The sequence below is a fragment of the Lytechinus variegatus genome, chromosome 1 (assembly GCF_018143015.1).
Source record: "Lytechinus variegatus isolate NC3 chromosome 1, Lvar_3.0, whole genome shotgun sequence".
Classification (NCBI taxonomy): Eukaryota; Metazoa; Echinodermata; class Echinoidea; order Temnopleuroida; family Toxopneustidae; genus Lytechinus; species Lytechinus variegatus.
Window position 1 is genome coordinate 5,334,753 of NC_054740.1, and position 27,686 is coordinate 5,362,438.

The 27,686-nt window shown below is 36.2% G+C and overlaps 1 protein-coding gene across 5 annotated transcripts; it reads right to left on the reverse strand.

Moving 5' to 3' along the window:
• Window positions 1–438: 438 nt before the first annotated feature.
• On the reverse strand, window positions 439–27,686 carry LOC121412564 (exosome complex exonuclease RRP44-like). Of its 5 annotated transcripts, none has more exons than XM_041605651.1 (4): window positions 27,604–27,686; window positions 22,161–22,322; window positions 13,950–14,072; window positions 439–1,010 (listed from the first exon to the last, which is right to left on the reverse strand). In XM_041605651.1, exons 1-4 carry the CDS (start codon window positions 27,604–27,606, stop codon window positions 909–911), a joined length of 390 nt encoding a protein of 129 aa, XP_041461585.1. In that variant the 5' UTR covers window positions 27,607–27,686; the 3' UTR covers window positions 439–908. The 5 variants fall into 5 exon arrangements, with proteins under 5 accessions (XP_041461585.1, XP_041461383.1, XP_041461315.1 ...); XM_041605449.1 differs by lacking the exon at window positions 27,604–27,686 and adding an exon at window positions 27,300–27,567 and having other exon boundaries at window positions 13,950–14,074; window positions 22,166–22,322; XM_041605381.1 differs by lacking the exon at window positions 27,604–27,686 and adding an exon at window positions 27,300–27,547.

Consider the following 27,686-nt stretch of genomic DNA (forward strand, 5'->3'; position numbering starts at 1 on the left):
CAGGAAAAGGCATATCAATTCAAGCAATAAAAAGGTAAAAATTGTACAGAGTTTACCAAAAATGGTTTGTTGTGATGTTCTTTAAAATCCAGAGATTAAAATTGAGATTTAAAAGGAAAATGCATATTAAAATCAGATCACGGATAAATAAAGATTTTCACAAAATTTACTGTCATTGATACGGGATAATTGATAATTAAATGGTTATAGAAATAAAACTACAATCTTAAAAGAATTCAATTTAAAAAGGAGAAAATGTGATAAAAAGGGTGTTAACTGAAGATTTGACAATCTTGACCATTATAAAGTATAAAGAAACTTACATGGGGGGGGGGGGGCAGTCGGTACGCAAGTGATTACATACATTTGTGATTAGGGTTTTTCAAATCAACCTAATCTAATGTATGGTTATCTGTTGGTAATACAATTCCCTGTGTACTATTGCATCATGGACAATCAAAACATCTGAATCTGAATTTACATCCCATTTGAGAGTTCTCTACTTTTCTTCAAAAGATGTCTAGGCCAAGGTTCTTACATTCGTTTATCACCCTAATGTGCACTATGCCATGTATTTCATCAGTAAAACGTGCTCATTGTGGGGGATGCATGTGTACAGCCATTCAATGCCATGTGCAAAGCACCCCCCCCCCCCTGGAAATCTGGATACACAGATCCTGATTGTAGTAGGTCCATGATGGGACAAGTCTAGCACAAGTTCTTGCTTGGAGGAGGAGGAGGAGCTGAACTACACAATCCACGCTCAGTCTCGATAATTTGAAACTTCAGACTAATTTAGCGAGTTTCCACTAACAATGGGAAGGGTGCAAACTACCCTTAAAGGAACATTGTGAGAACTTCCTCCGATCATTGTTTAAAAATGTAAACCAGGATGTGGGGTATTGGTTTTACTTGGACTTGGTTCTTGCTTTCTTTGCGGGAGGTTCATCCTGTTTGTCTGTGTTCTCTCCTTGTGTTTCCTCGACTGCAGGAACACTAAACCCTGGAACCTATAGAAAAAACAAAAAAGAGAAGAACATCAATGTTTTTCTACCTCTTTTATTAAAAGGAAATTAGTTAAGTTTGTTTGATCCATGTAATAGCATATACAATCAGGCACAGAACCAGGGGGGGGGAATGGGCCTGTAGGTGTGCTATGAATTATTGACCTCACATTTAGGTGATAACCTTTTTCTTTTGCTTGTCAAATTTCTAATGGGTAAAATGTACCACCCCTTTTAAAAAATCCTGGATCCTGTAGCACCCCGTAAAATTTCAACTCTGGATCTGCACCTGGCAATAGCCAAGGCGTTTAGCTTCACAGGGTACGTACCCTATGGAATAACATTGAGGCCTATATGTTAACTCCTTTCTGCCAATACCAATTAATGGATTAAATTAAATCACCAATAATTTCAGGCAGGAGAGATCAACTTATGTAACGGTTGACTGGAATTTGTTTCATCAAACATTTATCAATAAAACATGAAAAATGTATGTAAACTATGTAGGCCTATTACTGATAACGCCACATGCTGCTACTCAAATGGCAGCAGGGTTGAGGGGGGGGGGGGGGGTTGAACAATCGATCCCCCTAAATGGCAGTATAAAGCACATGGTAAGTTTACGCATGCCAGTGGTAAAAAAGAAATCATTCAAGAATCAAGAGGTGCAGATGAATCTAATACCAGAGTGTGGAGGTACATGTAAAAGAGTGATTAAAGTGATTGGTTAACATTGGTTTGACTTTTAAAAAATCTGAGCTAGAAGGTCACACTTGTCACCTGTGTCTGTGATATGTTACAAAAATGAAGCCCAGAAAAAATTGCGTCCGAAAATCATTATTTAGTGCTTCAAAAATTGAAATATAAAGTGACCGTAAACACCATCTTAATCTCATCCCATACACTTATGTGTACTATTTAGGCGTCTATAAGACACCTATTTACAAAAACAGGGTTTGCCTTGTAGTTTTAGCTTTTCATTCTCAATAATGGTTGTTTTCAGGGTTTATTAGTTCTACTACATGCACTTGTACACATGTTTCATCTTGGTTTGAGAATTTTTTAAATCGGCTGCTCACAAAGTTAAACAATCCCTTTAAATTAAAGTCTACTTCATTCATTCATACCATTAGAAACTTTACAGTATGGTGTGCCATTGTATATACCAGAGGCAATGCGGCTGGAGAAAACAAGGTTCTGGCAGCAAACAAAGGAGATCTTTCAAAGTCTGGTACATTTCAAATTCAATTTCAAGGTTCCACCAATGTATCTACAGTAGTCTACTATACACAGACCTTGAAAGGAGTATAATAGAATGCTGTTCTGCTTGCGCAACCCTCGTAAACAGGGAAGGGGTGTTGGAGTTTTGATCCTACACTCCCTTTTAAAAAATTATTCATAGGAAGCCCAAGGTGGGGAAATAAATGCTTAACCCCCCCCCCCCCCCCCCCCCCCGGTTCTGCCACTGGTACTTCTTCTGGAAACAGTAAAGGTTCCTACAAGAACTGCCATTTTCAGAGCCCCCTCTTCTTTTACATCAAAACTAATCACCTAGCAACTTTTATTTTCCTTACGTGCCTCATTCTGAATTACTGAGGTAGGAATTTCATGGAAGATTCACTCCTGAAACAAAAACTCTGTCATCCATGTAGGCCCATTCTATTGTAGTGCAAGAAGCTGAAAATGTTGATGAAACCTGAAGTCTAATTGTCAAGACTAATGCTCAGTCAGGGTCATCAACTGACCTTAGTGAGTTGTTTGCTGACCCCATAAGGTCATGTGGGTATGAATGCTTATCACAAATGTTGTGTCTGCTCAGAATACAAAGAAGTACCTCATGGGAATGGAATGTTTTTATAATATACAGATTCAGATTTACACAGCACCCAGCAAATGCATAACTTCATGTTTTATCTCGATACCAAATTTAACTTTCAATAAAAAAAATCATTGTGTATACCTATATGAATGCAGGCATGATAGACCATAATATATTAGGATTTCCCCAGGGAAGGGGGCACACAAATGAGGAAGCTGTTAGTACACTTGTACAAGAAAAAAACATTTCAATTTTTTACAGGTATTTTTGCAAAGACCTTCACTGGGAACCATCATTCATCGTTGAGTTTGCTGTACATTATGTCTTGTGCTTGTAAAACTTAACTAAACTAAGAGTAAGATCCCCACTCTCATGTACTTTCCTATAGAAGGTGTCTACTAAACCACAACACAAAACAAGTTTAGAAGACTTCTTGAGCATTCTCGTCATGATCTCATACCCTATCATCATCATCATCATCATCATCACCATCACCACCATCACCATCATCATCACCATCATCATCACCATCATCACCATCATCACCATCACCATCACCATCATCACCATCACCACCACCATCACCATCATCATCATATCAAAGGCCAACAACACATTATATAGTTCCACTACAAGTAACATCAACCTATAGCTCAGGTAATGCAGCATACAGCACTATCATTTCTACAAATCATTATCACACAACCTCAGTCAATGATAAATATCACAAAATGCACTTGAGAATATGTTGAGAAAGATGAAATCTCCACTTCATTGTTTGCAGCAATAAGATCTATCCTTGAACATTGACATATAAAAGCAATTAACTGCCTGGCATCACTTGATACTAAACTTATACCGTGTTTACACATTGACTCGGCTCGCGTGTTGAATCCGCGAGCCGGGTTGAACACTGCGAAGGGATCAGAGATCGCGTTTATACGTACATATAAAAAGGCGAGTTCAACACGGCTCGCGGATCTCGAACGGAAGAATTATGACGTCGCAAATTAAACGCGGGAAATTCACCGCCGGAATCGAATCTTGTCCGTGCGAACAACAACAATGCCAAAAGTGAAAGCGCGCGCAGTGACCTGGTCAAGAGAGTTCGACACGGCTTTCTAATTACACACGAAAAAATTGCCGAGTCTGACTCGACTCGCGGGTTGAAACCTACGATTTTGGCGGATCAAAAAAGCCGTGTTCGACATGGCTCGCGGATCACACTGATCGCGTTTACACAGCATAAAATTGCCATGTTGAGCACGGCTCGCGTGTCGAACCCCCGAGCCGTGTCACTGTGTAAACACGGTATAAGAGGCTAATGTCCTCGCAGAGAAAAAAATCGAGGCCTAGTATTTTCTTCATTATTTTTCACACTCAGATGGTTATCAATATAAAATGTATATTTTTTTCAGCATGACAAGGTTGTATCAGCATGTTCAGACTGTAAGAATTTCATAGGAGAGGAAACGTACAGTAAAATTTAATACTACAGAAAGTATGGATTAATGAATAATGGGACATAAGATTATCAGGCATAGGCTGGTAGGCCTGCATCAATGAATTCACACAGTTTACTTGTATTAAATTTGTCTTGTCAACACAAGAACACCCTCAACACCCTATCAGTATAAGAACCATAAGTGTTCCATGTTGTAACACTGTATTTGAACAAGCACCTACAAAGAACTGTACTGCTTCACAAGATATATTATTACAAACACTCTCACTCCATACACAGAAATGAAAAGGTAATGTTCAATAAATGGCCGACTACTCAGCGATGATAAATCACTGACACTTCATAATCCAGTCCCTACAGATATATGTCTCATTAGAGAATAAAATTATGATTATTACGAATATACCACTGCTGATATATCAAATGCACAGACAAAAATCCCTTTCAGTTGATTTAGAAAATGATATCTTGGGGAAACTAATTCACACAAGACATATGGAGGAGCTACTCATCTGTGAAATCTCAGAATCAAAATATTCATAACTCTGTTTTAATGTATACTCTTTGACATAATTTCATTAAACTTTGTTATTTATATTTCTATTTATTTTTTCTGTTTTCATGAAAGCCAATTTATTACCAGTGTGATGTCATCCTTAAAGTCCACCCCAGAAAAATGTTGATTTGAATAAATAGAGAAAAATCAAACTAGCGTAATATTGGAAATTTCATCAAAATCGGATGTATTTAAAGTTATGACATTTTAAAGTTTCACTTATTTTTTCACAAAACAGTGATATGCACAACTCGGTGACATGCAAATGAGATAGGCGATGATGTCCATCACTCACTATTTCTTTTCTTTTTTATTGTTTGAATTATACAATAATTAATTTTTTACAGATTTTAAAATTAGGACCAACTTGACTGAATGATATTAAACAGTGCTAATTTCACATGTTCAAGAGGAATTAATCTTCTAACTTGACATTCAGGAGAAAATTTGAATATTTAATACAATGAAATACAAGAGAAATGGTGAGTGAATGACATCATCAGTCTCCTCATTTGCATACCGACCAGGATGTGCATATAACTGTTTTGTGAAATTAAGTGAAAGTTTAAAATGTCATAACTTTATTATTTTACATCCATCGTGAGGTTTATTGCTAACTTTTTGATAGCTATACAAAGACACTTGCTCGTCTGAACAGGGCTAATATAGGAGGCTTTGTCCCTCTACTGTGAAAAGTAATTTACTTCAGCATTATAGAGCTCATATTTGTCATTCATCAATATTAACCTAAAGTGATCCTCATTTCCCTGTGATACTATATTATACTATACTATACCTACTATACTATAATATACTATACTATATTGGGTAACATTCTATCTGACAGGGATGAAATCCAATTTGCATGAAAATAGCATCATTAGTAAAATTCAGGCAGAATTTCAATGAAATCTTGTGAAAAACTAACATGACTGCCAGGATGAGGGGGGGGGGGGGTTCATATCAGATTACTAGTTCTGCAATATAAATATTGTGATAATTTGTGTAAAGTCAGGCTGATCGAAATGGACTTAAATGTAAAACAAGCCTAATGATTTAGAATTAAAATAAAAGTAAAGATCCCAGCTCAGCCTTGCTTCCAATAGCAATCTCATGAGACTTTAAAGCATCAGAATAAACTTCCTTATTACAAAGCATTTTATGAGTGCATTTTGTCATCCATTTTAAAAGGTTAATGTCACGTGCATCATATTTCACTACTCACCTAGACCAATTTACCTATGTGTATAAGAACTTGAGAGGATCATGTAGGCCCTACATGTATAGTCATGGTCATACGCAGGGGGGGGGGGGGGGTGGGTGGGCGGGGGCAGAAATTTTGAAAACTTTTTTTTCTACTGAAGATTTTCACAAAATTCACCAAATCTATGCATGAAATCCTTTGATTTTCACTTTACGAAATGCAAAAGCACTAAAATGACAAGCTCAGTATTAGCATGCATCTGATGCCCATTTCGTAAAATCTACCCTTCAACTGTCTAGACTGGCACAGGACTTGGCAATAAAAATTGTGTTCTAGAATTCAAATATGAGGTTGAGTGAGGATCATGTGCTCCTAATGATTTTTCATAATACTAGTGAGTTACCAATGGCTTGGCTAGTGATATCCCTATGTAGCGAAAAGCACATAACATGTTTCAGTCAGTCGGCGCAACCTTAAATAACACCAATCGAATTATTCTGGTCCTCGACCTTTCATGAATCTTCTCAAAATGTAAGGCAAGCTTATTCTTTTGATTAAAAAAAATTGACACTTTAGGTGGTTTCAAACCGCCTCGATCACAAGAATCCCTGTTAAATTACGAGAACTTTTTAAGGCTAAAAAATACCCGTTAATTATTCCTGCATTTACACTGCCACGAAACACATCCTTTGGGATAAGTTCCCGAAGTTACGAGCATGCGCAGCATGGTCTGATAAGCAGGCAAGGCGCGAGATTCAAAATCACTAGCCCAGCAGCCACCCACGCCGCCGCGCCCAACGACACGCTGGGCTAAAAGTTCCCGTAATTTGCTTTCACATCGCCAAAATACCTGCGACCTTGGAAAAATCCCCACGAAAGTTCTCGTAATTTCGCCAAGTACCTACTATTTAGCGGGTATTTTCTTTCGGGGAAATTACGCGTAGTTTGCTTTCACATTACCTAAATACCTGGTATTTTCTGATCGGGGTAAATTTCCCGATCAGAGAATACCTGGAACTGGCGAACTTCGAGGCGGTCTGAAACCACCTCCTGTAACCAAATTATACTCCCAATTTAATTTCAAAGAATGAAGTCTAATTATCAATAGCGTGGGTACTCGATAGAAAGGTTGCTCTTCTATTCCTATTTCATGGCAAGATGTGTGTGAATATCACAGTAATACTTGTAAGACTTTTTCCCTTTTTGCCTCATTTTGCCTATTTTTCACCCTTTTTTGCCTCATTATCATTACTGAATATGTTGAATACACACAACGCTCTTGATCTGTGAATTCAATAAACAAATCAAAACTGTAATAAGAAATAAAAGCACTAGCTGCCACAATAGACAGAAAGCCAACAAATGAAAATATTCATAATAAATTACTTTTCAATACATCTTTCTAAAATCCAATGCATTCAATATTTACTTGATTAAATCATCAAAGCATATTAGTTTCTGCAAAAACTAAATCAAATATACAAGAATGCTTCTAAATACCAGCATAATGAATAGATGATATACAAATAAAAGCTGTTACACAACATCGAAGCTATTAGAGCTTCACATGACCTATGCATCCGCCATTTCAATGAAAAGAGGTTTGAAATTTAACAACAAAATCTGTCGTCCCAATAGAGACAATGGGATGCGTTTAATCCATTTTCTTAGGCTTGAATCGCAGATCAAAGTTCAAACCCAAAACATGGTTTATGAGATTGTTCAATTGCATCGTTTTCTCAGATACCGCATTTACACACTACATCAGCTCGTGGGGGCAGACCTGCCACATGGAGCAGAATTGGCCCGCGGATTATCCAGCGTCGCGTTAACGTGCTTAAACTGGAAGTTGCTCCGCTAATTGCTGGGGAACATTCGACTTCGCGTTTACACAGAGAAAAATTGCTGTCTGCCCCGGCTTGTACCTTTGGAAAACGTGTTTGTAACTTAGTGAAAAGTTAAGTGTAGATTGAATGCACCAAACTTTATCATTCATTTCTCTATGAAATGAATGAATGGGGTTTGAACAGATGATAAGCCCGTCCCTCCCTCTCATCAATGTCTACTGGTATCATGTTTGTTGATAAATACAACTGATTTACAACCATTAGCTGTGATAAATAAGAGTTTCGCTGAGAAACCTGAGAAGAGTTTACCTATAGGGAGGGATAGAAAGTACCAAAGGCCACAGTGTTGGAATTTGTATCAAGAATTTGATTTATGATTTTTAAAAATGTGCTGTTTAATGAGAATTCTTCATGAAACGAAACTCAGTGTGAAAATGACAACTTTCCCATAAAACACACACTTCACAGTTTGCAAGGAAAAAAGTGGCAATTACAATAATGACTTTGCACTAGAATATTCTCAGTGCACCAGTGAAGTTTGTGAACATAACAGTTGACTTAATAATGTTCAGTAGTTTTTAAGCATGCATCCATTACTTCAAGCAGTGTAAGTGCCTCATAAACAATAAATTATTTACCAAAAAAAATCACACAATATCTTCAATTGACCAGAAAAGACAGCGCTACAAACCTGGGGCAGATTTTGCACTGGGGGGGACAAATTTTTCGGAGGAAAATTTTGACAATCGCAAAGAAAAAAAAAGGTTTTCAACGACAAATTAAGGATATTTCATACCCAAAAAAATTTGACAAGCAAAAAAAAAGGTCTTCAATTTCAAAAGAGGGGCACACCTCTGTTTTAATGGCATTTTTACATTACAAAGTTTTCATTTTGCTTCTCAAAAAGGTGGGCACGTGCCCCCTGTGCCCCCCCCCCCTGGATCCGCGCCTGCTACAAACCTCAAATTTTAAAGGACAAGTCAACCCCAACAAAAAATTGATTTGAATAAAAAGAGAAAAATTCAACAAGCATAACACTGAAAATTTCATCAAAATCGGATGTAAAATAAGAAAGATATGACATTTCAAAATTTCGCTTCATTTCACAAAAACGGTTATATGAACGATCTAGCTACATCCAAATGAGAGAGTCGATGATGTATTCACTCACTATTACTTTTGTTTTTAATTGTTTGAAATATGAAATATTTTGATTTTCTCGTCATTGTCATGTGAAATTAAGTTTCATTCCTCCTTGAACACGTGGAATTCGATTATTTTAACATTTTGTGCTTCAGGCAAGGAGGTCCTAATCGTCAAATTCGTAAAAATTGAAATATTGTATAATTCAAACAATAAAAAACAAAAGAAATAGTGAGTGAGTGACATCATCAACTCTCTCATTTGGATGTAACTGGCTCGTTCATATAACTATTGTGTTAAAAATAAGCGAAACTTTGAAATATCATAACTTTCTTATTTTACATCCAATTTTGATGAAATCTTCAGCATTGTACTTGTCTGTTTTTCTCTATTGATTCAAATCAACATTTTTCTGAGGTGGACTTGACCTTTAATAGGTTAGTACTATGCTTTCTATTTCTAGTACTAGTCTTCAACAGGGAAGCAGAAATTCTTTTTTTTTGGGGGGGGTGAGGTGAATACTCAATGACTTATTTCTTAAATTCTGGGATGGAGTGACAATGCATTACATTAATAAAATTCAATTAAATTATATCAGTTATCAATGAACATCAAAAGTCACAGAATACATACATTATTTGTTTCTTTGTCTGGAAACCTGCAGTGAATTCTCTGACTGTTACAACAAAACTTATTTCAAAGTAAGCGTAAAACTGTGTCTTGACAATACCTACTCTTGTCAGTTACATTGGCTTCAGCAAAGAAGAAGTTAATAAAAAGGAAAAAAAGTCACACCTGCTTTTCCAGGCACTGTAAGCTTTGTACAACTCTTTTATGATTGCAGGCTTGCAGGCTAAATACTGGATAATAGATCTAATCTTTGTGCACAACATTAAGATATCCATTAAGCAATAATGCCCATCCACATGCTCTTAGTATCAGTGGGAATACTTAAAGGACATGTCCACTTAAACAACATTAAAGTTGATTTGAAACAAAAAAGAAAACCCAACAAGCATATAAACACTGAAAATTTCATCAAAATGGGATGTAAAATAGGAAATTTATGACATTTTCAAGTTCTGCTTTATTTCACTAAACAGTTATATGCACGTCCTGTTCAGTATGCAAATGAGGGGACCAATCACATCATCACCCGCTCACTATATTTTTTAAAAATCTATTGATATGAATATAAAATATTTCAATCTCTCCTCATTCCTACCTGAACTTGTGGAAATACCCTTGTTTGAACATTCTGTGATTCAATCAAGAGGGTCCTTATTGTAAAATCTGCAAAACTTTAAAATGTCATAAGTTTCTTATTTTACATTTAATTTTGATGAAATTTTCAGCACAGTGCTTGTTTAATTTTTCTCAATTGATTCAAATGAACCTTTTTTCTGGGGTGGACTTTACCTTTAACTACATGTACCCAGCTCTAATAAGATCATCAGTGAATACATTTACTATGCATTTTTCGACGAGTGATTTTCAAATCATTCTGACAGGATCTAAAATCGTGAGTATAGAAATGAGACGGGTTAGATATATTCAAATATTACAAAGTACAATGCAAATTAAAGTTAGGAGATTCTGGTTTGTAATTTATCCACATCACACACTCTAAAGCTGCAATTCCACAAAGGTATTTGCTTGTTGTGGACCCGATGAAAGCCAGAATTATAGTGACATTAAAAGGCCTAGTGTGAAAATACTCATGTGTTATTGGGATGGTATATTTCCAATTCATCTAATGCCACTTCGTCCAATTGCCAACTCGTCTACTATCATTTGGTCTACCATCAGTTCATCCACTCACCGCATGGTCTACTTTCATTTAGTCTAATGCCATTCTGTCTAATAATCAGTTGGTCTAATAGCCATTTAATAGTCCATATACCATTTGGTCTAATTGTGCAAAATGAATGAAAATGATATGGATACTACACCAACTGGTTATGGGATGAAATATTCATAGACAAAATGGCGATTAGACGAAGTGATGATGGGACCAAATGGTTGTTAGATGAAATGTTGATGGACGGAATGGCATTAGACTAAATGAAAGTAGACAACGTGGTGAGCGGACAAGCTTGGATGACTAGGAGTGTGATGTCAGAAAATTTAGGTTGTAGGTAGGTACTAAATCAAGAAATCAATACAGAGAGAGGTGGGGGGGGGGGTAAGAAGGAGAAGGAGAGATCAAGGAAAAAGGATAGCATTCCCTTTTATTTCACTTGATTAATCACAGAAATAGAACTTCATCATAAATGATAACAAGAATGAAAACTTGGAAATAATATGCATTAAAAATACACAACTGAAAGAGAGTAGATACAGCCAACTTATGAATAAATGAATAAAATCTGCATTTGGCTTTACCAAGTATCCCGTAGTTGGTATTATCCATGGCTACAGTATATGACACACTGAGCACAAAACAACCCAACACCAAGATCTTCATTTCCTATCCAGCTGCTTGTTTTAACATTAACCTAAAAACAAACTACAAACCTACACAAGTCTGACGAAACCACGCTGATAAAGATTGCACCCTATATTGTAAGTGATGCTCTTGAGAGGGAAAGTTCGTTTGCATCTCATCTCGAGCAGGCAGGACAAAAATATTCCGAAATGGCAGCGTTCAGCCACTTTCACATGCTAATAAAGAGAGGCACACTAAAAGGCGGCTCTCCGAGCAGTAACGGGTAAATCGAGGCCTCTAGCATTTCACAAAAACCCTGGCTGGCCCATAAGTATAGTCATGTGTGTACTGTACTAGCATATGCTGTCAGAGCAAAAGTAAATGCATCCCAACCTTGAAAAAAGATTTACACTAAGGTATAATCTATTTTTCAATCCAATTCGTAGTTATTTTTCACTCATAAAAAGCAATCAACAGACATATATAATATACATGAATACACAAGAAAATTGTAGTGAACATGAGTGTGGGCAGTGGCAAGATAGGACGAACTAAAGAATGCCAACCCAAGATACTTAAAATGGTAAAACTTGAAATAAGAAATTACACTAAAAATGAGACAACAAAAGCCAAACAAACCCAGGACAAAGCAAAGCTACAATACATACTATAAATACAAGAGATAGAAGAAAATATTTTACATACAGTGTAATAATACTTTTATGATTTTCTTTGTTATCCAGAATATTAACAAATTTTAGTAACAAAATAACAATTGAAATATCGCTGTACTTGTTTAGGGGGTTCAATTCAGGGAATACTTGCCAAAAGTATCGTTTTTTTTCTCCAATACCTGTTAAGGGTAGGGTTTCACACGCCAATACTTATTAAGGGGTGCATTTTCAGAATATGGAAAATACCTGTTTAGGGTGCTTTTTGAGACCCCTTGGCCATGCGTGGTATCCACTCGTCAATGGAAGTGCCCCCCCCCCTCCTCCCCCTCGGGCATACATGCAACAGTCCTCTGACAATGGTCTTGTATCAACATAAAAGAAACACACTACAGTAATATAAATATAATTGTACATCTACAGTAAACCACAGGCCCAACCTCTCCCCCCCCCCACCTGCCGACTCAAATCCAAGAGGGCGCGTGGAGCATTACACGTGGTACATTGTGCAAGTCTGTTGCAGCATGGACCTCATGGTTGTAGTATGCTTCATCTCCATCCCTGATGCTACATGTATGTGCACATGGAGGCATTTGTTCATCATGAATGTATTATGCAGACACGCATTATGAGTCATGTCAGTGGATGTCTCGCCTTCAACAACCCAGATATTATACTGTTCTATTGTCTGCTGCTCCAGACAGGCCCAGGCAATCGACTCAAAGCAGGCGGCAGAACATAGAGGAAATACCCATTAGTTACGGAATGGTATAATTTTAAATGAAAGGATATCTATGTATTGTTTACAGCATCAACAAACCATTTTGAGGTTTACAGATTAGGAACCTTTGTAATTCACAGCAATTTGTTGAAAATGTGAGCATTAATGTTTTTTTTTCTTCAATAAAGCGAAACATTGATGTGCTGTCTCTCTAGTTAAAGGCATATGTCTGATTCAATTTTCCTCACTGGCTTCTAACCATGATATTGTATTTATGCGTAGGGTAGTGGCAACACCCAGGTTGTAATAGTAGTGATGGGCCAAAAAATGTTGGGGAGGGGGCTGTTGAGAAAATGCTTACAGCTTCTGCAAAGCAAGCATCAAATATGAGCTTTATTATCTGGGTATACGAATGAGGTAACAGCGAATGAGTGTGAAAAAAATCAAGTATTGAACTATGAAAATGGTATTGCTTTGGCCTATATCTTATTTACAAATTCATGTACACTTTTTTTCCTTTTCACTTTTCGAAATCCGGGGGGGGGGGGGAATGTACTGGAAGGAACAAGAGACAGAGGGGAGTAATATAGGGTAAAAAAAAAAGGAAGATAGACGGACGGACCGACCGACCGACAGACAGACAGACAGACAGATAGATAAATAGATAAAGGAAATAAGGAACAGAAGGGAATCGAAAGAAAAAAACAGAGTAAAAAATAAACGATAAAATGACTGGGGTAAAAAAGAGAGAGGAGTGGAAAAGAGGGAGAAAAGTGGGACAGAGAGCGGGAAGAGACAAAAATGAGGCAAGGAGAAACAAGGAACATGATCAAGAGGCGGCAAGGGAAGGAAGAATATAGAAAGGAAAGAGATGGATGAGAAGATCAAAGATCAATGAAAGGAAGAATAAGAGAAAGAGATGGAGGATGACAAAAGATTGAGGGAAATATGATATCAAATGGTAAATCAAGAAAAAGAGATGAAAATTGAGAGGAAGACATTAGTAGAAGTGGTAAAATAGATGCAGTCCTAGATGCATTATAATATTTTTTAAAACTTGAACTTAAAACTTTTAAAAGACAAGAGCTTACCTCTGGATGGACCAATTGTAACCTCAGCTTCTGGTGTTGTATACTAGTTGCTTGCATACTGATTTGAACTTTGACATAATCAAAGGCTCGGAGCTTTACATCACCCGCATTCTGACTTGGTTCCTGAAGAAAGGAAAAAAATATCCATATTATAAAAGTCCTGTTTTTTCAAGTATATAAAACAGACCTTTGGTCATTATCTATACAGGTAATTGCTCATATAGGTCATATCGATCAGCTTGTCTGGGTCGAGGAGGGGGGGGGGGGTGGCAAGCTGGCTTTATCCTACTCCAACATATCATGCACAATGTTCCATGAAAAAAGTATTTGAATCCTGTCTCATATTTTGTGTAAGAGTCTGAAAATTAAAGCCAATGCTGTGAATTACAAAGGCCATAATTGTTAAAATAGATAGGAAAAGTAGATTTGATTAGATTTTATCCTATAAAGAGTCTGTGAACAAAAAATTAATAAAAAATAAGCCCACTTAGAGATAACCCCTTTACAATTGTGTGGCTGGGCTACTATGGAAGGTATTATTGCAGGCTCCTACATGTAGCTCCACCCCACACCCTGAGATCTAGGATTCTAAATTAACATATAATCTGCAAATTAGTATTATTCATTTGTCAAACAGTGCTACAGTATTTGAATAGGAAACATTATGAGTGTAACTTAATTCAAATAAGAAAACATTATAAGAATAATCTTTAAAAAAAATCAAATTGAAATGAAATACATTTGGTAATCATGACAATTACAGAGTAAAAACAATAAAACCAAACAATTTTTTGAATGAATAAAACAATTAAACGATCAATCACTGTTATTGTCAGTGGGCATATAGCATATTGTTTTCAAACAATATTATACCATGGTCACATTTGCTATACGGCGGCCGTAAGGCGAGTCAAAAACAGCTGTTTCAACATTTTTGTACCAAATACATATAGGTGGTTTGAATTGAAAGTAATAAAATAGCTGTTTTCGACTTGTGGGCCTCCGTAGAGAAAATGTGACCAAGGTATTACCAAATCACTTTAATCATGCTATACTTCAAATAAGAAGGTTTTGTTCCAGATCAATGAATACAATTTCAGATATAATACTAATATTTTGTCTAAATTCTATTTGTATAGTCTTTTGAAGAAAGAAGTTCCTTTGTCAGCCTCCATTATTATAGTACTTTTTATTTTTTTATTCTTAAATGCTGCATCATTGCTCTCATTATAAGTATTTTCAGAAAAATATACAAATTTCAATTATCTTATTTCCTACAATGTATACTCTACAGCATTCTATTTCTAATCCAATTCCTGCATTAAATTTGATCAAGAAAACATACATGGATAAGAACAACAAGAGATTCATTATTGTTAACAATGTGTGGGCAGGGTCCAGAGTGGTTTTTGTAATAAAAGGATTTAGGAGGAATTACAAGACCTATTTTATTGCCGCACAGAACAATAACAAATACCTTTGCAGTCTACATATAGCCATGAAACCATTCCTTAGAGAGTTTTAGGAGCAGTGAACGTGAACGACGTAGCAGTCCTCTGATCGTTCGAGTCAACGTCGTCGTCTGCCCTTGTTCACTACAGATGCGAATACTTTAGATTTCACTCGACTTGTACGTGTACGTACGTCCACACGGAACAGCGCGATAACGAGCGGGTCATGACACTCTGCCCGACCCGGAATATCTGGCGCACCATCGCTTGGCGACCCGGTCGGGTGATGCGAAGGTGCAACTTGTGCACATGTGCCCTTTCCCTTGCTTTGATTCCTTTTTACGCGAGTTTGGATATATATAGATGTATATGTTGGAGATCAGAAAGCAATTTCAAATATGATAAACATAATGCATCGTACAACTTACATTAATTTTGAGAAAAGTCACTGAAAACTGTGTTTTAAAAGAGAAAGGTTGATCTTCATGCTGGGCTTGAACGGTTAAAATGACGTCACTCACGTGCACGTCGTCTATGATTTAGGAGAACCGCAAAATGGATGTGGCGAGGTTCTCGATTTTGATAGTGGACGTGTGTGAGGACCTGAGGCATATGGCAGGCCAAAAAATGACGTCATCTCGTTCCAGTCCACTATGTGGACGTACATTTATAAAAGTGCTCCTTGACTGGTCTAAACTACTGAACATATTTACTGAGTAATTTATCTCCCAGGTTCAAGTAAATAATACATGTATCTTGGTACCCACTTATCTACTTTTTTCCTGTTGTGACAATGACAGCAAAACAAAGAATCTGGTACAGAGCTTAAAGGACTTCAAGTGATAAAAAGATGCTCCTGACAGGGTTAGAAAAATGTTGACAATTTCGGGCTTGTGAAACTTCTTTTGATTTCAATTATGGATAAAGACGGTTTCTTAAGGGCACTTCCTCTTTTATAGCTTGCAGGTGTATTTCAACCCTCCTCAAGTACCGTTCAGAAAAAGAACTGCAACCTTGTTTACCAGTTCCCTCTCATCTTTTGGTTAATATTTGCCATGTCATTTTAAACAGGGAATGACTTCTCAAAACATCAAAAGACTAGGAACCCTTCCACTAATTCCCAAATGTAAAGAATCTGTTTTATACAAAGACATGTATTTCATGGATGAGGAACAGAGTTCTTAATTTCTGAAAGGACAAAATTGTTTGAAAAATCCCTTGTCTAAAATTCTATGGGAATTTCAAAATAAGGAAGAGGTCCACGAAAAAATAAGTTGTGTAATAAAGGCTGAACCCGAAATTCATAATTTCTATTTCTCTTCCAGTTCTTTATGGTTCAGTCTTTAAGCAAAGCCTACCAAACTCAGGAACACATTTTTTGAAAGAAAAATTATGATGGAATCAGAGGTGGGTTTTTTTTGCTTTGTTTATTTTTTGGGGGGGATACAGCCTCTATGTAACACAACAAGTCCATATTTGCAATATTTCAAACACTGCAGTGCACATCTTATACCTAAAACTGATATACATGCCAGAAAAGAGCATAGAACACAAAATAGATAACAATTTTGAATTTTTGATGCAAGTATTGCAATTTTAAACCATCTGGAATATTATAGGCTGATAAGTCCATGCACGTTTGAATTCTGGGAAGTCCATTTATTTTGGTAATTTAGTAGTGATTTTTTTACCCGATTTATATAAAAACATGAATGCTTGTATTAAAGCAAAAATAAAGCTTTAAAACAACAAAACATCTACTAGTATCCGAATGTTCACTTCTGGTTGAAAACCATGTGTCTGATTTTTATTTTAACCCTAATAGGACCCCCTCGACGCTTCATGCAATATTTTCGAAACGCATACAGATAGACCGCAATATTTTGTGACTTTTTTTGGAAGTCTTGTGCAACTTTTGAGACCAATTTCGCGACATACAAGGCATTACACGCATAGAATCTCGACATCATGTGACTTTTTAAGAGACAATGTCATGATGAAAAGGGCTCATTCTTATACTTTGTGTACAAAGTCCATGGGAGATGAAATTCATAAAAGGGTGATTACTTCTTTTCATTCTATTTCTTCTGCTTAATCAATTCATGGTTTAATTTAGTTGTTAAATGGTCTGTAATAATTTTCATTGAAAAAAACAATGAAAAACAAAAGATGAAAAAACAAAGAAATACATAAGGAAAACAAGTGGAATGCATCTGGCCGTCTCACCTGCATCACGCGATTCAACATAGCAGCAGTGCTGACTTTGAAAACTACTATAACTCACACAAGATGTTCAGTGATAGTTGGTTACTCTTATATCCATGTTTTAGAATTAGACCAATACACTTACAGAGATAGGATGGTATTTCAACAAATACCCCCAATGCGGCCAAAGTTCATTGATCTCACATGACCTTTGACCTTGATCATGTGACCTGAAACTTGCACAGGATATACAGTTATACTTGATTACTCTTATGTCCAAGTTTCAAAAGTCAGATCAATAAACTTGCAAAGTCATGATGGTAATTCAACAGATACCCCATTTATGGCCAAAGTTCATTGACCTTTAACCTTGGTCATGTGACCTAAAATGCACACAGGATGTTCAGTGATACTTGAATACTATTATGTCCAAGTTTCAGGAATCAGATCCAAAAAGTTTTGATTGTAATTCAACAGATACCCCCATCGCCGTCGCAAAAGCGGCGCCTTTAGTCTCACTCTGCTATGCAGGTGAGACAAAAATGGCTTTCGCAATTTTTCTTTGTGGAAATCTTTAAATTAGGTATTAAAATTAAGTATTAAATATACAATAATGTTTTTTCATGAATAATTTTGCATATTTTATTCATAATAAATAAAAAATTATTATTTTCAGAAATTTTTTTATACTATTTTGTAGTTTATGTGGTAAGGAATGTGCATGCCAAATTTCAGCGTGATTGCGCGAACGGCAGCCGAGATCAGGAGGCCATCATGCCCCCCCCCCCAGTCCTCAATACATCTCTAATAGCCCAGTCCTTTTAGGGTTAAACTCTCTCTGCAACAGTCCCCATGAAACTATAATTCAACAGAGACTTCAAGGGCTGTTACACATCCATGGGTCAAAACACAGATTTCTTGTTATTACATGGTTATGTGACTACAGGAGAATAGAAATGGGCTAATACTCAGGATGTGTTGACACTCTCTGCATCTCACCCTTCCCTAGACAATGCACTTTGAACCCTGGGAAGATGATGTCATTAGGGATTTCCCTCATACTAGATAATGACATCACTGGGGATTTTCCCCAAAGATAAAATGATGTCACTAGGGGGTTCCCACATTCAGCCTTTCTGAGCAAGGCTTTCTCAAAAAGCGTTTAATTTGAGACAGATTCTCACACAACCTCAATCGATAGTCATTTGAAGTGAGGAGCCTAGCTTCATGCAAATATCTTACAAGGGATGGTAATATGGAATGGCACTGCAATGAGTTGAGAAAGGGAGATTTATTTCACCATTATGCATGAGCAAAACAAAATGAAGAAAAAGGAAAGGGTATTACGTCTGGAATGCATCAAGCCATAGCAGAATAAAAGAACACATAACAAAAATGTAATTGAAGCAATCACTTCCTCCAAGTAAGAGATATGCATCATTTTTTACATGAGAATTAGGAATGGAAACCCATGGAGGAAGGGGCACACTTACCTCATTTCTCTCTATACGCCTAAAAAAAGGTTTTCAAACATACCTGTAAATGTATGAATTTTACTTAAATATGTACATGTTTTTCTATTTGTTTGAACACTTTGTCTTTATGGGCATATTGTGCCTGAGCCAGTAATAACTACTGATTTCATGCACATTTCAATTATATTTGAGATCATGTACCCCCCAAAAAAATGTGATGGCCCTCTACCTACAGATATAAGAAAAATCGATTTATTTAGGGTTGCCTAACAGGGCAAGTTAATTATTCTAAAGTATACCAAAAACCTCTCAAAAAATATGCATAAATTTCTAATAAATTGCCTTGCAGTTATACAATATGTGTAGATTGGAGTTGAGGCAGCCTCAGCAACGGCAAATGGGTCTCTCAAAAGCTGTATCATTAATTAAGAGGATGCTCCAGGCTGAAAATATTTATATCTAAATAAATAGAGTAAAAGTCACAGAGAAAAATGCTGAAAATTTCATCAAAATCTGATGACAAATAGCGAAGTTATTGAATTTTAAAAATTTAGCATCATATTTTGAGAACAGTAATTTGCATGTTGCCATGAATATTCAATATATGGAATGATGATGTCACATCCCTACTTTCCTTTCTCTTATAATGTTATTACATGAAATCATAATTGTTTCACTTTTTCATACATGTGTGAATGATGTGTCTCCATTGTTGTCATGAAATAAGTTGCAGCAGTGATCTAATATTTTTGGTTCTTGAAAAGAAAAATTGAATAAACCTAATTTCACAAATAAAATACAAAAGAACAAGTGGGGATATGACATCATCAGTTTGCTCATTGAATATTCATGAAGTCATGCCTAGAACTGTATGTTTTACCAGAATAATGCAAATCTTTAAAATGCCATAACCTTGTTATTCCTTGTCCCATTTTTATCAAATTTTCAGTGTTTTGTTTGTCCAATTTTTCTTAATCTGTTCATATCATTTCAGTTTCAGCCTGCAGTACCCCTTTAAGCCTACATTTCGAGAAACATTATGCCAATCTAACTTATTGTGAACATGAACACTATCTTTGAATGTGTACTTTGATATGGCAAACATTTGTAATCATGTGTGTTCTTAGTGTGAACAAAGACTACATTGTCTTCTCTCATTTGCACAAATATGACAGTCAATATTTGGAAGGCCAATACATGTATGTTTTGATCCCCACCTGTCACCTCCCTGGAGTGTTTGCATCTATCACAATGTCAACCAATGTCAATTGGTTGCCATGGTATCACCAGTGAAACGAGCATTTACTTGAAGTTGGTAAGAACCTTCAGATTCAATTCATGGTCCCATCTTACTGAGAGTTGCAATTGATCCTATCAATCTCAAATCTCAACTATATGGAAATCCATCAATTTCATATTTTTTTCTACAAGAAATTTGCACAATGTCTTTTGTAAACAAAGAGAAGCACACCGAATTTCAAGAAAGCGATGAATGTATGACTAGCCTATAAGCTACATATCTAGAAAGTATTACAAATAAGCATGTATTTAAGATGTTGACATTGCTGACTTTCATAGTTGTGATTGCGCGGTTTAATCATAACTTTTTGTAACTGCAAGAAGGGACCCTGTTCACTCACTTAAATTTCATATTTTTCTTTTGTTTTTGTATTTTAATGTCATGAGTCTTATCTTAATTTTGTTGTTTCTAAGTCAAGAAATAAAAGGATCTATAATTCAACCCTTTCTTGTGTCAATTTTCAAATATGATTGGTTCTCTTGAGCAGTAGTAGGTCCAGGATTTCTTAAAGGGGTGGTGCATACTGGGGACCCATTTACTTTAAGAATTGTCCAACCATCAAGCCCCAAAATTGCAACTTTCCAATCATTTTGCTTCTTCAGAGAGCAGGAAAAAAGGTCATCATTTTGATCACCCTCCCTCTCCCAGGGGATTCAAAACATTTTGTATACACATTTCTATTGTCTTTTACATAAAAATCCTTGAGGGTAGCCATCCCCCCCCCCCCTCCCCCAAGGAGAGCTGCCACTGTTACTATCTGCAAACTTCTAAGCCACATTAAAAAAAAAAGTTAACGCTTTTTTGAACTATGAATAAACCTAACATATCCTGGAAATATTTTTTTCATGAATCAAACACAGATTGGAAGAGGGTCACAGATATGACCCCACATTTCAGATAAGTGACACCCCCCCCCCCTCCACTCTCTCAACCCCACATGTGAAACCCCCAAAAGAGTGTGTGGATAATGAATTCCACCCTCCCACCAGCTGTACCTAGGTGTCTATCACACATCACTGGGTGACAGGTTGGAGATTGAATTCTCAAAGGGAGATACACCTGTCAATACAATAAAGACATGGCGCTAAGGGGGGGGGGGCAAGGGGGGCATGCCCCTTTCTACCTTGTGCCCCATTTTTGTGCCAAATTGGCAATATGCCCCCTGCCCCATTTGAAGTGATCCCCCATTTTTTTTATAATTTGTTTGCTTGTTTTGATTTACTGGAACAGGTCAAACCATATTCTATGATGGCACAGATACCCCTCATATCTGAAATCCTGGATCCATCCCTGATTATCCATTTCATTCTCACTAAATGAGGTGAACCATGGACCTATGATGGGTGAACGGACTTTAAAACAGAACTGAGGTGGCAGAATATGATTGTGAAAGTCCACGGAGAAATGAGAAATGGGGATAAATATGATGATGGTTATGATTTTGGAGATGGTTGTGTTGGTGATGATGATGATAATGATGATGGCAGTGGTGACGGTGATGATACTGATGATGATATGACGACGATAATACTGTTGATAATAATGAAAGGAGGTGAAGATAAATATGATAGTTATGACAATGGTGGGAGTAATAACTATTTTTGTCGGCATGGAGACACAAAGACATATCATGGGAAGTATGATTGCTCTGATCAAGGACAATATATTATTTTGGTTAATAAATCATCATAAACAATGATTACGATGGAGACGGCGAAAACGACTATGCAAAAACCAATGATAATAATTTTCAAAAGACTAATAATTCACTTCTTATTACCTCATCATCATATGTGAAAGGACTAGTCTTGACTCCATCCTCATTTTGTTGAACGTAGAGTGTGCCCTCTAATCCAAACTTTGGAATGAAGATTTGAAGAGCGTTCTTCCTCACACCGATCACATACCCATCCTCATCAACTGTCTTGTCTTTGAAGAATATCTATAAGGAAGAGATATAACAAAAGAAGTGTAATGAATGGGTGATTGATTACAAATCACACTTCCACGAAATTGAGAGTATTTGTTTGAATCTAAATGATCAATTTAATTTGCATCAAATCAAATATTACTTTGACTCAAATGACAATCTATTTCAAAAGATGAAATTTTCAAATATAAATTATAAGAAATTCATCACTTAGTAAAGTCACATATACGGTAGTATATAGTCACATATAAACATAAAACCATCTATGAAATTTTATCTCCAAGAGAGACAGTATGTTTTCAGTAAATAAAACATAATGGAGTCTGATGAAAATCATTTTCTTAGGAAATAACATCTGTTACAGTTATTTCATCTTGTTCTTTTAGTTCCCATTATATCATTTAACTGACATACATACAACACAAAGCAATGCATTCTATCCATTGGAACTGGAAAACAAATTAAATAACACCATATCATTATCAGCATAACTATCACCGGCTTCATCATCATAACCATCATTATTGTTTTCATCATCATTATTATCCAGCTAAGAATCATTGCCAGAAGTTATTAAGGCAATTTTAAACGTTTACTGTGAGAAATGCTCACAATTTTGCAGGTTTTTTTTGCACACATGAACAATCCCCTTTCACACTTCCAGCAAAATTTCTCTTCACAGTGCCTACATAATTTACAGTGCTATTTGTCTGTAGAAGTGAAAGTAAAGACAGCAACTTTCAGCTACATTAGGTAGTTGGAATCTGCAACGATTTGCATATTATCAATGAAGATTACAAACTAATTTCCTGGTTGTACAAAATCTGTTTTCTCTGTACAGGCAATTAAAGTTACAGTTCAGTTGTATAACCTTGTATTGCACGATTTTAATGTTTTGGGTGATGTTTCAAGGGAATTTTGTACATAAATGTCAGTTCCAGGTATTCTCTGATCGAGAAATTTACCCCAATCAGAAAATACCAGGTATTTTGGTAATGTGAAAGCAAACTACGGGTAATTTCCCCGAAAGAAAATACCCGCTAAATAATAGGTACTTGGCGAAATGAGAACGCAGGGATTTTTCCAAGTTCGCTGGTATTTTGGCAATGTAAAAGCAATTTTCGGGAACTTTTAGCCCAGCGTGTCGTTGGGCGCGGATGCCGTGGGTGGCTGCTGGGCTAGTGATTTTGAATCTCGCGCCTTGCCTGCTTATACAGACCATACTGCGCATGCTCGTAACTTCAGGAACATATTCTGAAGGGTATGTTTTGGGGCGGTGTGAATGCAGGAATAATTAATGGGTATTTTTTAGCCTAAAAAAGTTCTCGTAATTTAACAGGGATTCTTATGATGGAGGCGCTTTGAAACCACCTTATGATACACTGCAAAGACTTGCCCTTCAAATGCCTTCACAATCATGACATAATTTTGAAAAATATTCATAAAATTTTGAAATACCTGGTCGATAGTTTGTACGTAGTCCCCAACATTCACTTTGTGTACAGTGTGCATATAAATATGCAAGAATTCATCACTCTATTGGTAATTTCAATAACCTACTGCAAACATATTTATTAAAAGAACCATGGAGATATCAGTAACTCCATGCAAGAACCTTCCCAGAATGCTTCCTTACACAATTAAGGCTGCTAACTAAACCTATAGTTTACATGTATCTTTAAAACTCCCAAAAACATCCATCTTCATGTAATCGAAGCTGGTAAAGTCATACCATCTTCAAGGAAATAACCAGTACTGTATATCAATCATGCATCTAAGAATAGAGCACTCCATTGGTAACTATTTTCTTCCTGGTATATTTTTGCTGTATGATAGCCATGATAGAATACCACATAGGTAGGCCTTTATAAATGAACTAACATTTCAATTTCAATGATACATTATTTCAATGATTGTATGCAAACACTCCCATCTTAAGAAACATATAAGAACACTATTTTTGAATACATTAACAAGCCTGTGTTCAGGATTTGATAATAAGACCACATTCCTAATCACTACATTTCTATTTTTTTTTAATGACTTAGAATTTATAAAGTCAAGTCTGAAAAATGATGAATAATACCCCTTTCATAAACCCAATTATGCGGCTAATAGCAGCATAATTTGGTCGTAAAATTGGAGGAGGACAAGAGTAATCTGCATTATTTTGATGCTGCTATTATCCGCATAATAGCAGCATCAGGACAAGATTTTGAGTTTATGAACGCATTTCCAAATAATGCGGATAATTGCCATGGTGCGGTCACAAGGTCACCCTTTCCCAACGCAACCGCATCGGAGGGGGCGTGTCCAGTTGTCATGACGATTATCCGCCTTTTTCAGGACGAGCGCTCGTAAAAATAATGCGGCTTATTTTCGGAGTTTGTGAACGCAATTTTTATTGAATTATCCGCATTACTCTTAGGCGGCTAATTGGAGGATAGGTTTATGAAAAGGGTATAAGCTTATACCCTTTACTGTGGTACCATGCACAGACACTATGCTTCATTGCATTTTTATGGCATAGCATAGAAACATATAACCTACAAAGAAGGGCAAAGAGCGAGCAACAAAAGCAAAATTCTCAGTTTTTCACATCAATAATGACAAAGTATTTGATGCGACAAAGAACCTCTGAGACCTCTATGGGGATGTGTCACAACTAATGAGGTAGGGACTCAAGCTACACAACCTATTGTAACTACAATTGGTAAAATATGAAGTGAAAATTATTGAAAATGTGATAATGTAATCAGGTTTAAGGTTAACATTTATACAAGAGGAAAACGGAATGGCGAAATGTCAATGACAATCACAATTGATTTATTTCAAATTATTGCATTTGTATAAATTTCATCTGCAATGATGACCAGGGATGGCATATCAGGGGCCTGTCTTACAAAGAGTTATGATTGTTCCAATCAATCGTAACTTAATGGAAATCCATCAGTGTCATAATTTTTTCCACAAAAAATCTGCACAATGTCCTCTGTAAACAAAAAGAAGCACAGTGAATTTTCAAGAAAACAATGAATGCATGAATATACATCATAGTTAGAAAATGTTTTGATCAACAAACATGTATTTTAGATGTTGACATTGCTGGCCGTCCATAGTTGTGATTGATCGGATCAATCGTAACTCCTTGTAAGATGGGCCCAGATTGCTTTTGGAAAAGGTGCTTTATAGCATGAGACTTACAATAATCATGGACCTATATAATACAGGTCCATGCAATAATCAAGCCTAAATGATACATCCCCAATGGACTAATTTAGTGGTTTCCAAAACAGCCAACAAGATGAGACAACCAACTCACATCCATTACAGGAAAATTTCATGTTTAGGATTTGTCGCAAGGGCTATGCCTACAGAGAATATTCCAAAGTTCAGAAATGTGTAAATATACATCGTTGTTCTATGATGATAACATGTGCATGATCAAATAATGAACATTGACTTGTAACTAGGCCTAAATGTAATTAGCGTAAATGAGCAAAATCTGACATACTCATAAAAATGATTAAAGGTGAAAATTATCACTATGATATGGCTGTAGAATTCAATAAAAATGTCACTGCCTCAGAAAAAAAATGTATTTTTTAAAGAGATATTGCTCATTACACTTGGTTATTGATTTCATATAGGCCTATAGATATAGATATATATAAGGTGATTGCTTTTCATGGTCTTCCACATCAGAAGTATCACTTCGTTCAGCATAAGAGCAATATAATTGATGCTGCATCCTCCCCCATTATTAAAGTAGTGAAAAAAAATTCAAATAAGAGAAACAGGAAGCAGAGAAAAAAGAATGAAGAGTAATAAAAAGGAGAAGTTGATAGGGTGTGTGGGCCTAACCCTATACTAGTAATTCAAATGAAAATGAACTTTTCACTTCAATTTATCCTGTGTGTGAAAACAACTATTGTTATGACCAGACAGGCATTCAGACAGGGCACCCTGGCACACCCATTGAGTCAGAGGGCAAACTATGAATAAATGTAATAGTCCCTTTTATGCTTGAGGTCTGACAATACAAATTCAGTTAAGCAGTGACCCAATGTATCCTGCCATTGACCCAAGCACTGATCATGATGTTGGTTTTTAACAGTCTTCACAACTTTCTAGCACACATTATTACCATGGAGCTTTTGTCCAAGGGCAATCCATAGGTAATATAAATGTATCAAATCTCATTTGCCTAACTCTAGCACAAGCAAAAATCAACTTTTCCTCAAATACTGATATTATTATTTTAGAAGCTCCGCTAGGAAAATACAATCAAAATAAAAATTGATCAAAAACCTGATGTATTTTTTTATTCATTTTAAACTGTTATTAAATACATTTTTTGAAATTGTTTTTAAAATGTATTTTTCCAGTGCAAATGGTAAATGGCTTTGATTTGGATTCAGGTTTCTGAATTCTTATCATGAAAGCAGAAACAGGTCATGCATGAGTAGGAATTCAAAAGCAATTATATGAGAAAAGACTGCCATTCTTCACTCTTTATTTTCTTGTGTTCTGAGAGTTTCAAATCGATATGAAAAGCAAAATAAATTGAACATGAGTTAATAGAATACCCTCATAAGGAATTAAGCATTATTGCGTTCACTTATTTAATTTTTTTTTATCCTCACACATTCAGTCTAGAGCCAAAGACTATAAATGAACAGAGGAGTAATTACCGTCATTGCATGAATATTTGAATTACAACCATGAAAGATTGAGTTAATTGACTTAGCTGTGTACTGCTCTAATCATGAAAATTCCTTTCAATATAACAAAGTGTTCCATAGGCAGACATGAGCATGACAATAAAATGGTATTGGCGCGCCTTGATTCTAGTCCAAGGACAGGCAACGGCAAATATCAGTCTGACCATGGTCCTTATTTGCACTAGTCTGATGTCAATGAGTCTGGTAGCACTGCCTTCATAGAATAAAATGTAAAAGTGGTTGACAAGGAAACTGTTTATATTACCTTCAACAATTCTTTTTCTATGTCTTCAAGGGCCATTCAATTTACCAAAACTTGATGTCATCTTATAAGCGTAAATACATGTAGGGCCTACATGTCGGCATAATATATTTTCTATGGTCAGACAAGTCATGTTGTCAAATTTACTGGTTGCATGTGACTTGTAGGTCAAGGCTGAGGTTTGAATGATGTCATCATCATGATCAGAGACTCTGTTTACAGAAAGAGTAACAATTGGCATTCATTTTTTCTTCAATAGCATTGTGTTCGATTGCTACCATTTCAGCAACAGGTTCCTGCTCACTACCATTCAGTAGCTATCGAAGATTCCTATAGCAATTCAGGTTCCCCAACAGCGTGTTGCAATAGGAGAGTGATTCAGTAGACCTA